General features: G+C 43.3%; 1 protein-coding gene across 1 annotated transcript in view; it reads left to right on the plus strand.

Annotated features, from left to right (window-relative positions):
* The window catches only part of ANK2 (ankyrin 2, neuronal), a gene marked incomplete at its 5' end in the record, with an annotated part of 80,422 nt that overhangs the window by 61,430 nt on the left and 6,872 nt on the right, over positions 1–12,120 (plus strand). Inside the window, 5 exon segments of the mRNA XM_009069439.1 lie at positions 550–6,300; positions 7,666–7,740; positions 8,884–9,015; positions 9,315–9,461; positions 10,458–10,737. Of these exon segments, the coding sequence (XP_009067687.1) occupies positions 550–6,300; positions 7,666–7,740; positions 8,884–9,015; positions 9,315–9,461; positions 10,458–10,737 (6,385 nt within the window).

Consider the following 12,120-nt stretch of genomic DNA (forward strand, 5'->3'; position numbering starts at 1 on the left):
TTATTTTGGTCACTAAGAAAAACAAAACTGTTAACCCCCTGTTATTCTGACAGTTTGCTAACACTGGCTTTCTCTTAGAGGAAATCGACTTTCAATCAGTTCTAATGCTTTCCCCCTTTTTTCTGGTTTTTCTTTTTGTTTGTACATTGATCTGTAACATCTGAACAATCTTGAGATGCCTCTCTTTGTGTAACTTCACTGTGTTTCTTCTGGTTTTGATTTGAGATTTTGTTGTTGTTGTTTTGGTTTATTTTCAGTGGTGTCCTGATTTGGTTTGTTCCAGCTTTGATACTGTATGTGTGGTTGTGCTCTAGCGAAAAAGTTAAGCAAGTTATTTCCTGCCATTTTCCTTTTCAGTTGGTTTTTTTTCCCCCGTTAGCTTTGCTTTGCTCTTGTACCCTCAGATCTTGTGGATCCACCATTCCCGGCCCATTTTGTTCACCTTCCTACCACTGCAACCAAAGACTGTCATTTTCAGTCCTGATTACATTTTCCAATCTCTATTTTTGATTTCCATTTTACTTTCAATGTTTTTCATTGGCATCAAAGATGACGAGACAGAATCTACAGAAACATCTATCCTGAAAAGCCATCTGGTTAATGAAGTCCCAGTGCTAGCCAGTCCAGACCTGTTGTCTGAAGTTTCTGAGATGAAACAAGACTTGATCAAAATGACTGCCATCCTGACAACTGACCCTTCTGACAAATCAGGCTCCATTAAAGTCAAAGATCTTGGGAAAAATGCTGAAGATGAGCCAGGAGAGCCTTTTGAAATAGTTGAAAGAGTGAAAGAGGACTTAGAAAAAGTCAATGAAATTCTGAGAGGTGGATCATATCCCAGAGAACATGTTTTGCAGAAGTCCAAACAAGAACCCATAGAAGAAGAATGGATCATTGTCAGTGATGAAGAAATTGAAGAGGCCAGAAGGAATGCTCCTTCAGAAGTCACGGAGAAAACCTCTGCAGAAGTCAGGGTAGGCAAAGGGACAACCAAAAAAGGGAAGCCAGGCATGACAGGGAAGGTAGATCGCCCTGCAGAGGATTCAAAATCATACGTTTCTCTTCATGACATAGAACCACACACCTTACAAGAGGACTTAGCAGGAGAGAAATTTGAAGCTGTGGTAATAAGCAGGGAATCTGAAAAAGGAGGAAAAGAATCTCCAAAGACTGGCAAACAAAGCTCACAGGAGCAACACAAACCAGCCTCAGAGGTTAAAAAGCCTCTTAGGACAAAATTGAAAGAGAAGCCAAAGCCAAAGGAAGTCAAGGCACACAGCAGTGGAGAGAAACTGAGGCTACCGAAGCTCACTGCTTCAACCGCAGATGAGTCACCGGCTGGGGAATCTGGCTTGAAGGTGACACCTGCTCCAGAGGCTAAAGCCGTGTCCCCTGTTATAGAGGAAACCCCCATTGGCTCAATCAAAGACAAGGTGAAAGCCCTTCAGAAACGAGTGGAAGATGAGCAAAAAGTACGGTCTAAACTACCTGTCAGAGTGCAAGGCAAAGAAAGCCCTGCTGAAAAGGCTCCTAAAAAAACAACCCAAGCCAAAAAACCAGTAGCACAGAAAGCCCAACCACCTGTCTCACCTTCTTCAAAGACAGAGAGGCTTGAAGAGACCATGTCAGTTCGGGAACTGATGAAAGCCTTCCAGTCGGGCCAAGACCCGTCCAAGAACATCTCTGGACTGTTCGAGCACAAATCTGTCAAACAGAAGCAACAGACCCCCGAGAAAGAAACAACACGGAGGAAAGCAGTTCCTTCGCAGAGTGAAACGAGGCGAGTCTCAAGCCTCAAGACAGACAAACAAAAGGACAAACCCAGCACAGTATCAAAAGCAGAGAAAGAGCCACAGTCTAAGAAAGGAAAAACACAAATTTCTAGCACTGAAACTAGCAAGAAAGCTGGTGGTAAAGACCAGGCAAAAGAGCAGAGCAGCAAAAAGCCAACCGAGCCTCTCCCTCCAGTCATAATTGATCAAAGTGCCAAAGAAACAGCAGCTGGAAAGGGCAGGACTTCTGATGACCATGGAGATCCTGACTTCCAGATCAGCCCTGACAGAAAAACCTCAACAGACTTTTCTGATGTCATTAAAGAAGAACTGGAGGACAATGACAAATACCAACAGTTCCGGCACCTTTCAGTGACAGAGGATGGAGAACTGAACTTGGAGCAAGTAATCACCAGTCCTTTCGGTGTTGCTTGTCCCACAGAGTACGGGAAAGATGAATTCCTTCCTGCTCTTTCTCTGCAAAGTGCTGCTTTTGAAGGGAGCTCAGAGAGCCTTAAACATGAAGGTGTGGCTACACCAGGCAGCCTACTTGATGGAACCCCTCAGATCAGCTCTGAGGAAAGTTACAAGCACGAGGGTCTGGCAGAGACTCCAGAAACGAGCCCAGAAAGCCTTTCATTCTCACCAAAGAAAACCAATGGGCAAATTGAAGAAGATAAAGGAGCGGCTAGAGCACACACAACAGCAGAAACATGTTCTCCGAAGGAACTCTCCTCAAAGGAAGATGAAAAAGGTATTACTGAGAGACAGCTAGATGCAGTTACTGAGACTAGTAAGTCTCGTTCTGACCATGTATCAGAAGAGCATGTACCTACAGCCTCTGAAGAAGAGGCTGATAAACCTAAAGAAAGTAGCTCAGCTTCCATTATGAAAGATATTAGCAGGGATAAAGAATCCAGAACCACTGCACATTTCACTAAGTCTTCTGAAACACATGACACTGCTTTAGAGAAAGAAAAAGATATAACCTGTGAACGCCGTGTTGCGGTTAGAAGTCCCCAGAAATTGGAACTTTCACTTGCTAGCCATGATAGTGAAAGCTTTAGCCCAGTTGCAGATGACTCTTTGACTATAAGTCATAAAGACTCCCTGGAAGCAAGTCCAGTGCTAGAAGATAACTCATCACACAAAACGCCCGACTCTTTGGAGCCCAGTCCTATGAAAGAGTCTCCCTGCCGCGATTCCCTTGAAAGCAGCCCCGTAGAACAAACAGTGAAGGCTTGTATTTTGGGGCAGGGTCCTCTTCAGTCTGTTCTTAGCAAAGGAGAAGCCTGCCCAGAGCTGGCATCAGTGCGTTCCAGGATTCTCCGTGACCCTGAGGGAAGTGCCGATGATGACAGTCTAGAGCAAACATCCCTCATGGAGAGTTCGGGGAAAAGTCCTGTTTCCCCCGAAACTCCTAGTTCTGAAGAAATTAGCTATGAAATCACACCTAAAACAGCAGACTCACAGGCACTGTCAAACATCCCAAAGTCAGCCACAATCCCTGAAGTCAATGAAGAAGCAGAGGACGATTCAGAAAGTGAACCAAAGAAGAGATTCACCCCCGAAGAGGAGATGTTTAAAATGGTGACCAAAATCAAGATGTTTGATGAGTTGGAACAAGAGGCAAAAAAGAAGAGAGATCACAAAAAGCATCGTAAGCAAGATGACTCCTCTGTAGCTGCCAATTCAGAGGCTGCATGTGAAGGTGAAACACAAGAGCCAACAGCTGTAGGAGAAAAAGATATTCCTACAGTGGTGACACCTGCAGCTGAGTCTAGAAAGAATTCTTCCTCTTCTGAAAGTGAGCCGGAATTGACTCAGCTCAAAAAAGAAGCAGACTCAGGCCTCTTAATGGAGCCTGTGATCCGAGTGCAGCCACCCTCACCTTTACCATCCAGCATCGACTCCAGCTCTAGCCCCGACGAAGCAGGTTTCCACCCCATTGATTCCCAGCAGTGCTCTGTCGGGATAGGTGCAGTTAAAGCAGAAGGCAAAGGTGACAAAGAGGAACCACTTGTCCTTGGGCGCAGCTGTAAGGCTTCCACAGGAGGATCAGGCACTTGTCATTCCAATGGGTGTGCATCAGCAGAAACTGCTGAATCAAAGTGGTGTGATGGTACAGATGACTGCGAGACAGTCAGTCCTGATGCCCTGGTCACACCATCTGGGGGTACTCTCTGTCACTCCGTGGGTGACAGGTCTCAGAAAGAAGTTCACGTTGAGTCTTCGCTAACTCTTGAGCAATGCGATGCTACTGAAAAAGTTGTCAAACCTGTGGCCTCATTAACACACATAGATCTCGCTTCTACAGGAGCTGTGTCTGAGAAGGTAGATGGTCTCTCTTGTGGGCACAGTACTACCGAGTACTCTGTACCACAAGATGGCAAACTGGCTGAAGATGATACCACTGACCATTCTGCTTTGGGAAGGGATTCAGGAAAAGCAGATGCAGGTTTTGAAACATCAGAAAGAGACAGTCGTGCTGAGGAACCTTTGCCAGGGTATTCATCCCTTACCACTGAAACAGTGGAACTTGAGAGTTGTGCAGCAGATGCTGCTGACAGTAATGATCCACATATAGTAAGCCCTTATGAAAATGTGTCTTCTGGACATTTCTTTATTGACTCTGAAAGTGAGGTAGGAGCTGGCAGAACTGTGTTATCTAGGGAAACCTATTCTATTGCAGAAGGGAAAGATCAGACTGGTGAAACTTTACTTAGCAGAGACACAGGTAGTGAATATCACTCTTCAGAGGAAGTGTATATGGAAATAGAGCCCAAACCAGAGGATGGATGTCAGACAATGTCACAAGGGTCTTTGGCCTCAGACTCCATCAAGTTAGCTGAATCTGCCCTTGAGGATATAAGAGATGAAACAGATAAATTCATGGGTCGAGTTGTCATCACTAAAACCGATGTGGATTCTGACATGTGGAGTGAAATACGTGAAGATGATGAAGCCTTTGAAGCTCGGGTGAAAGAAGAGGAACAAAAGATATTTGGGTTGATGGTAGACAGGCGCTCACAAGGCACAACCCCTGATACCACACCAGCCAGGACACCCACCGAAGAAGGGACACCACTCAGTGAGCAAAATCCTTTTCTCTTTCAGGAAGGCAAGTTATTTGAGATGACTAGGAGTGGAGCCATTGACATGACAAAAAGGAACTACCAGGATGAAAACTTTCACTTCTTCCAGATGGGGCAGGAGCCTCAGGAAGAAGTTTCATTATCTGAGGAAGGGAAAGAAGCAGCAGAGGAGGAATCTTCAAAGCTGGTGGACTCACCAGACCCATTTGCACCTTCAGAATCAGAGGAGTCAGATATACAAGGGAAAGATACATTGAAATATTCACCCCTATCGCCCGAGCCTAGCGATAACTCAGAAGAAATGACAGGTGAAGGTGTCGGCACAGGCACCTCAAAAGCAGATCTTAAATCCAGAATTCCAATTAAAATGGGCATTTCAGCTTCTTCAAAATCACCAAAGAAAGAAACTGCTGCCTCTGAAGCTGAGCCCAGAATGGAGACTGACACAGTTGATAGCAGTCAGGTGCCTTGCCCCATCTCTCCTGAGCAGTGTGTGGTAGAAGATGAAGTAGAGTTTTCCAAAGTCACTAGATCAGTTAGTTCTGATCAGGGTGAGGAGTCCCCAGACTCCTCCCCAGAGGAACAGAGATCTGTGATTGAAATCCCCACTGCTCCAATGGAGAACGTGCCTTCTTGTGAAAGCAAATCCAAAATCCCTGTGAGAACAGCTGCCGTTGTGTCACAACCCTCCCAGCAACCAGAAAATGAGAGCCTTTCCCCAGATGACTGCCCGGATGGTTTGCAGTGTGAAGGAAAAGATGACCAAGCAAAACCAAAGTCTAAAATTCCTGTCAAAACTGCTTTCCAAAAAGCTGAGCCACAATACACATACTCAGACATGCCTGTCCACAGGCTAGAGTCCCCCAAAGCTCTCGACGTGACAAGCGTGGCACCCATGAAACAAGAGAACCGGAGCAAATCGGAATCTGACGCGAGTAGTCCCGTGGACCCAAAGACTAAACACTCAGTCAAAGCTAGGAGTTATGCTGAGGCAGAAGCAGAGAGGGAGAGCGAGCTGAACTTTGAGCTAGACTCAGATGAGGCAACAACAGCAAGATCGAAGGTATTTTCATCCCGGTTGCCAGTTAAAAGCAGAAGCACCACAGGCTCCCGTGGTGCTTTTAGTCCCACAAAGGAAAGTAAGGAACACTTTTTTGATCTTTACAAAAACTCCATAGAGTTCTTTGAAGAAATTAGTGATGAAGCTTCTAAACTAGTGGAAAGACTCACACAGTCAGAGAGAGAGCAAGAATTAGTTTCAGATGATGAAAGCAGTAGTGCCCTAGAAGTTTCAGTTATTGAAAATGTGCCATCCAGTGAGACCCAGCAGTCAGTTCCTGAAGACATCTTTGACATCAGACCCATTTGGGATGAGTCCGTAGAGACTCAGATTGAACGTATCCCTGACGAAAATGTCCATGACCATGCTGAAGGTATTTGCCAACAACTGGGATTCCCTGTGCGACGCATGTCATGAATTAAACTCTTTTGTTCGTTGTTTTCTTTGGTGTGTGTGTGTGTGTTTGTATACAGATGTAATGCGTGTGGCATTTCTTTTCAGCTTTTAGTGGTTAGTTGTGCTTTTTTTTCCCCCCCCGTGAGCCGTGTTTGGTTTTTTTTGTGTTGTGTCTGTGTTCTTGTCTGTGAAACTATCTCAAGATTGCAAACCATAAATGCTTTATGGGAAGTGTTACCTTGATAAACACCAACACTTCTGACAATATGTATTGTTTTACCATTAGACCAGTTGCCTAGGTCATGCATGTTTTGGCTTTTGACTTTCCCTGGCCCTGCTACTAACTATTAACTTTTACTAACGATGAGAGGTTTGGGCATTGATTAAAGGGAGACAAGCAAATTTATATCTTTTGAGTGGTTACACAAAGAGATCTGCAGCAGTTTGAAAGAATTAAGCCTTTTATGTTCCTTTTTTTTGACAATCTGTTTGAAACTCTGAGTCACCAGAAGCTTTAGTACAAGTTTTCTGGTGTTTGGTTCTCTTGTTCCATCTTGTGTACTCTTACTGAGTGGCCATAATGGAAATCCAGGAGCTGAAACATGTGCATATATCATGACACCTAAGCAGTTCTCTGATTCTGAGGTATCACGATCCATGTGTGCCTTCAGGGAAAATCAAAACCCCAATTCTGCCATCCTCAAATTGCCTTTGGGGGATGGGAGGAGCAGTCAGTCTCACCATTACCGAAATAAATGAAGACTGACCAATGACCATCTGATTTTTCCTTGCCTTCATTGTAAGTATTTTGTCTCACTCCTTAGTCTAAAGGGTCAAAGACACTTAAATTAATGACTCAAATACAGACCATAATCTGAAGTGCTGTATGGGCTGTCTGAACAAAACCCTCCCTACAACAGAAAGAAGTAATCAGAAGAACCAGTCCTGATGAATTCTTCAACCTTGACATTTACTAAGGAGGCATGGAAAGGGGCTCTTGACTTCAGGTCTTCAATTTAATGCTAGAATGAAGTTTTAGAGTAAAAAGCTTGGCCAAAATAGACACAGTAGGTGCTTCAGTCCTTGCTTAGATTTTCACACAAAAGCCTGATTTTCAAATGGAAAAAGTCAGTAGTCCTGTGCTCCTTGAAAAATCAAGCTTTTTGGAGTTGTTTTTGAACCTGGGGATTGGCAGTCCTCCCTGTAGTTACCAGCTCTGATGGCCTGTCCACATTAGTCACAGCAGTTAGACAAACCAGCGCTTTCCCTTCTTGGGCTGTATCACCTATGGAAACAGTTTTTAATATGCAAAAGGCAACTTGTGGCTCTCTTTGACCTTTAGATCAACAGGATGATCAGGAAAGGACGGAGGAAAGACTGGCCCACATCGCTGACCACTTGGGATTCAGCTGGACAGGTAAAACGTGTATCATCTGCTCCAGAGAGGGGAACGATCCATAATTTTTTTCCTGTTCATTTAGATGATTTCCTGACTATCTAATGGTGTTTTATAGAAATATTTTAGTAGCTTGCTGTCTTCAGGTTACTGAGATTCCCAAAAGGGATAACAAGGAGCCAATTCTTAGCACTTATCCCTTCAATATTGTGGATTTAACAGACCTGAGGCAGCGAATGGTACTGGGGACAAGTGAAAGTACCACAGAATGAGATGCAGATGTCTGTTGTTGAAAATCAGCTTAAAGACTCTTAAAAAGCACTGTGTAGGAATCTCCATGTTGTGTCAAACAGCACAGGCTGACAAAAATGTTGCTGCAAAAAAATTATGTCAGGTCTACACTTTTTTCTGTCTCTCACTAGAACAGTATCACACTCCAACAATAATCCAGGCTCTAGGAGTTAGAGCAGCTGTATACCAGGGGGAACATCTGAACTCCTTGATAACGAAGATTATGCTCTATACTGTTTCTATCAGCATCCTCAGAGTACATGCAAACAATCACAGCTACTTTTGCTTATGTTACTCACCTCTTCCTTTCCTGTCCTCTGCTTCAATCCATAGAGTAACTGGGAGCATGTGTCACCTATCCCAACGTGGATTATCTTGAAATCAGTAGGACTTGGACATGTGCAATGTAACAGATTAGGAATATGCTGAAAAATTATTAAAAGTGAATAGATAGCTCTGAAAACAAAACTAGAAAAAAATGGATCCTCATCAAAATGGACATTAATGTTATATAACACTTCAGGGAGGGCAGGGTGATAGAGCTGCATAAATATTCCTGGGTTTATTATGGTAAAGTTTGCTCACAGTAAAGATAACTGTGTCAAGTGTTACTTTGAGGAGGTGAAATAGTGGCTGTTTTTTGTCCAAACTCATTGGACTACATAGGATTTGAGCCTAAGGCATAGTTAATCTGTGTTTGTTGAAGTTTACAGTGGCACCAGTTTACAATCCAGCCTGGAAATAGAGTTATTTGGGGTTAGAGTTCCCTCTGCCCTGGTAAAACATGTCACCCTCCAAAATCAAGTCCAAAATGAAAACAGTCCAGGGGAGTATAGTAGATGAGCTCTTTACAGACATGGATTTCTTTTTCAGAGCTAGCAAGAGAACTGGATTTCACAGAAGAGCAAATCCACCAGATCCGAATTGAAAACCCCAATTCTCTCCAAGACCAGAGCCATGCACTCCTCAAATACTGGCTTGAAAGGGATGGGAAACATGCAACAGGTTTGTTTCAGTCATCCTACGTGTAATTTGCTAGTTGAGGTGACAAGTGTGTGTTGGAATCACAAAGAGAAAATTTGGGGAAGGTTAAGGCTATCAGAGGAATGATCATGGATTGTACTTGAGGTTATTTCTAGTCTTGTCTGTAGAACATGGCAATGCTTCTAAATGTATCAGCAGTGCCATTTATGTATGGTATTATATTGGTCAGCATCCTATATCTGCCCTTCCTATGGAATAGTGAAAGGAGAGAGTGTGTGTAATTCTTAACTCAGCTCCATGGTGTCATTCTAATGCCACAGATACAAATCTTACCCAATGTCTTACAAAAATCAACCGGATGGATATTGTCCACCTGATGGAGACCAGCGGCATCGACTCCATGCAGGTCCATGGCACTCGCACCTACACGGAAATGGAGCAGTCAATAGGGTTGGATCACAGTGAAGGTAAGTGTCTGCTGAGCCACACTGCCCAGGTGACCTTGTCCAGGCTCTAGTTTCTGCTCTGAAATGTTGGACTAGGCTAATCTGTTAGCTGTAATGATTTGAGGGTTAGAATCTCCTCTTGAAAGCACAGATAGTGTGGATGAATGCAAGCATGGAATCACATGGGGCACCATTTCACCAGGTGTAAATCCGTGGTTTAGTTGATTCTTAATGAGCAAACCATGTGGTCAGAAACTTTTTCCCAGTTTATTGGTTATTTTTCTATTTGCTTTTATGAAAGTTCAGAAGGTTGTATTAGGATTCAACCAAGACTTATAAAAGGAAAACTATTCCATGCTTTGGGAAAGAAAAACCCCTTCAGATTCAAGTACCCAGGGTATTGTAATTCTGCAGGATGCTGTTGCATTTCTTAAGTGTAAAAGTTGAGTGGATTAGGTCATTGGTTGTACACCAAAGAATCACCTCCAAATTATGTGAATCCAGTAGTGATACTTCTGTCTGCTTAACTCAGTATTGCTTTGAGCTTAGGGGTTGGGGGTGGGTAGATGTGTTTATATGTTTTGAAGCACCCCTGTATGCCCCCCCACTACCAAAACCTGCCCGCACATACCCAGTACACACACAGAGGAGCTACTTCTTGTACCTAGTGCTCTATGAATGTCCATTTTTCTGTGGTTATTTTTTCCAGAGGCAGATGAGGTGGGGGGGAAAGTCACTAAAATCTATCCTAACCTGCTTGAAAAAACTTGTTGTGAATCTTCTTTCGAACTTTGAGGGTTTCAAGATGAATTAATTCAGGTAAATTTCTGGGTATAATTTATTTTGCCTGTTACTGTCCAAATCTGGCAATAGTAGAGATAATCCAGTGTTACTTCAGCTACTTACAGAGGGTAAGAATTCCAAGTAATGTGTTCCATCCAAGGGTTTTAAGTGTACATGGAGCACGAGAAGGACTTCCTGCATTCTTGTAATGACATTTCTCTCTGTTTCTCAAAGGGTTTTCTGCACTGCAAGAAGAAGTGTTCACTTCAAAACACAAGCAAGAACACCAGAGGATATCTAAGGACAGTGAGCCAACTGAGCACCCTCCTCTGGTCTCCGAGGAAGAGGTGTCTGGCAGTTATTCCCCCTTCCAGGACAGCACTCCCAGGAGTGAGGCAGAAGTATCCATGGCTGAGCTCCTGAGGCAAGCACACAAGGAACAAGTAGGAACTGAATTCTCAGGGAAACCCCAAGACGTGCCAGGAAAACCATCTGCTTCACAACATGAGTAAGTGTCAAAAGACCAGGATGAAAACTATGTGGAACAGATTCTCTCTTCTCTGTGTAGTAAGAGGATTTTACAGTTTTCTTTGAAACATAGGAACACACTAGAATTTTCCTCCAATTGTGCCCAGATTTGACTTCTAATCCACGTGGAGGAAGCCTTAAGGCTTGGGAGAGAAAGTAATTTTGTCACTGTGAACACAAAGCAACAATCTGATCTAGGGCATAGGAAACAAAAGGGGGTTGATGTAGAGGTGTGTGGGGTGTATGTATGTGTGTATATTTTTCAAGTGTTAGATGACAAGGGATGTTAAACTTAATGGAATTAATCCTAAATGGGCTTTTCTTCTCATTCAGGATGGCTTTTTCAATGGAGGCAAAACTTTTGCAACTTAATCATTACTTACAAAACTCATAACCACCTATTCACAGCTGGGTTTTTAAAAGGGAATTTCAGATGGCCAGAGGAACAGAAATGGAGGTTTGTCAGGCAAGGCAAAAGTACTTCTGGGGATAACAAATTATAAAGTAGAAATTTAGAAGACCTGAACAGCAAAGCCTTGAATTATGGTGTGGGGTTGGTTTCACTTGGAAAGGCTCATGTTTATTTCTACCCACTGTCCCTAATCATGTGCCCACGCTGAGACCTCTCCACAGGGTTGATCAGGTATTCACAGCCCAGCAAAATACCAAGGGTCCCTAGCCAAAGAAGCTGTTTTCCTAGGTATGATTAGCTTTGATGTAGAGATGCAGCTCCAAACGTTCAAAGGGCAGTTGAGTCCAGAAATGGTCTTTGGGAGGTTCTTTTGCTCAGGATATGGTTTACAGCCAGGAGAGAGAGAGAATGGGAGACAGAAAACAGCATCTAAGGCAGAGGATTCTGTGGCACTGGTAGGCAAAAATTCCAATAGTTTCTAAGGATTTGCATGAGGAAATTATGTTTTTGAGGAAAAGAGAAGACATTTGAGACAATGTTGCCACTAGTATGCAAGAGCAGAGATGGCAGGGGAATATCACTGCACTGCCGGTCTAGTGTGAACGAGGAGGAAAGCTGGGCTAGATTTAAATAGCTTATAAGGAACATGTTCTAAGAGCAATTCTACAATGATATTGCATGTTCATATGCTTAAATTCGATGTGCATTGCCTTTATACATATATGTTACATAATAATGCATGTAATAATAGGTTTAAATAACTTGCAGCAGCAATTAAAATCACAGCAGTGTTCCAGCATGAAAATAACATCACAAACAAAATCTCTACCAAATTTCTGTCAGGTAAAGCTCTACAATTCTATATATAAAAGTTGGTCTCTCCTCCCCTGCAGCTATATAGCTTGTCATTAATGTAGCAGTTGCTTCCAATCCTCCTGTAGTGGATCCAGTCTCTTT

This window comes from Acanthisitta chloris, unplaced genomic scaffold, assembly GCF_000695815.1.
Source record: "Acanthisitta chloris isolate BGI_N310 unplaced genomic scaffold, ASM69581v1 scaffold40362, whole genome shotgun sequence".
Taxonomy (NCBI): domain Eukaryota; kingdom Metazoa; phylum Chordata; class Aves; order Passeriformes; family Acanthisittidae; genus Acanthisitta; species Acanthisitta chloris.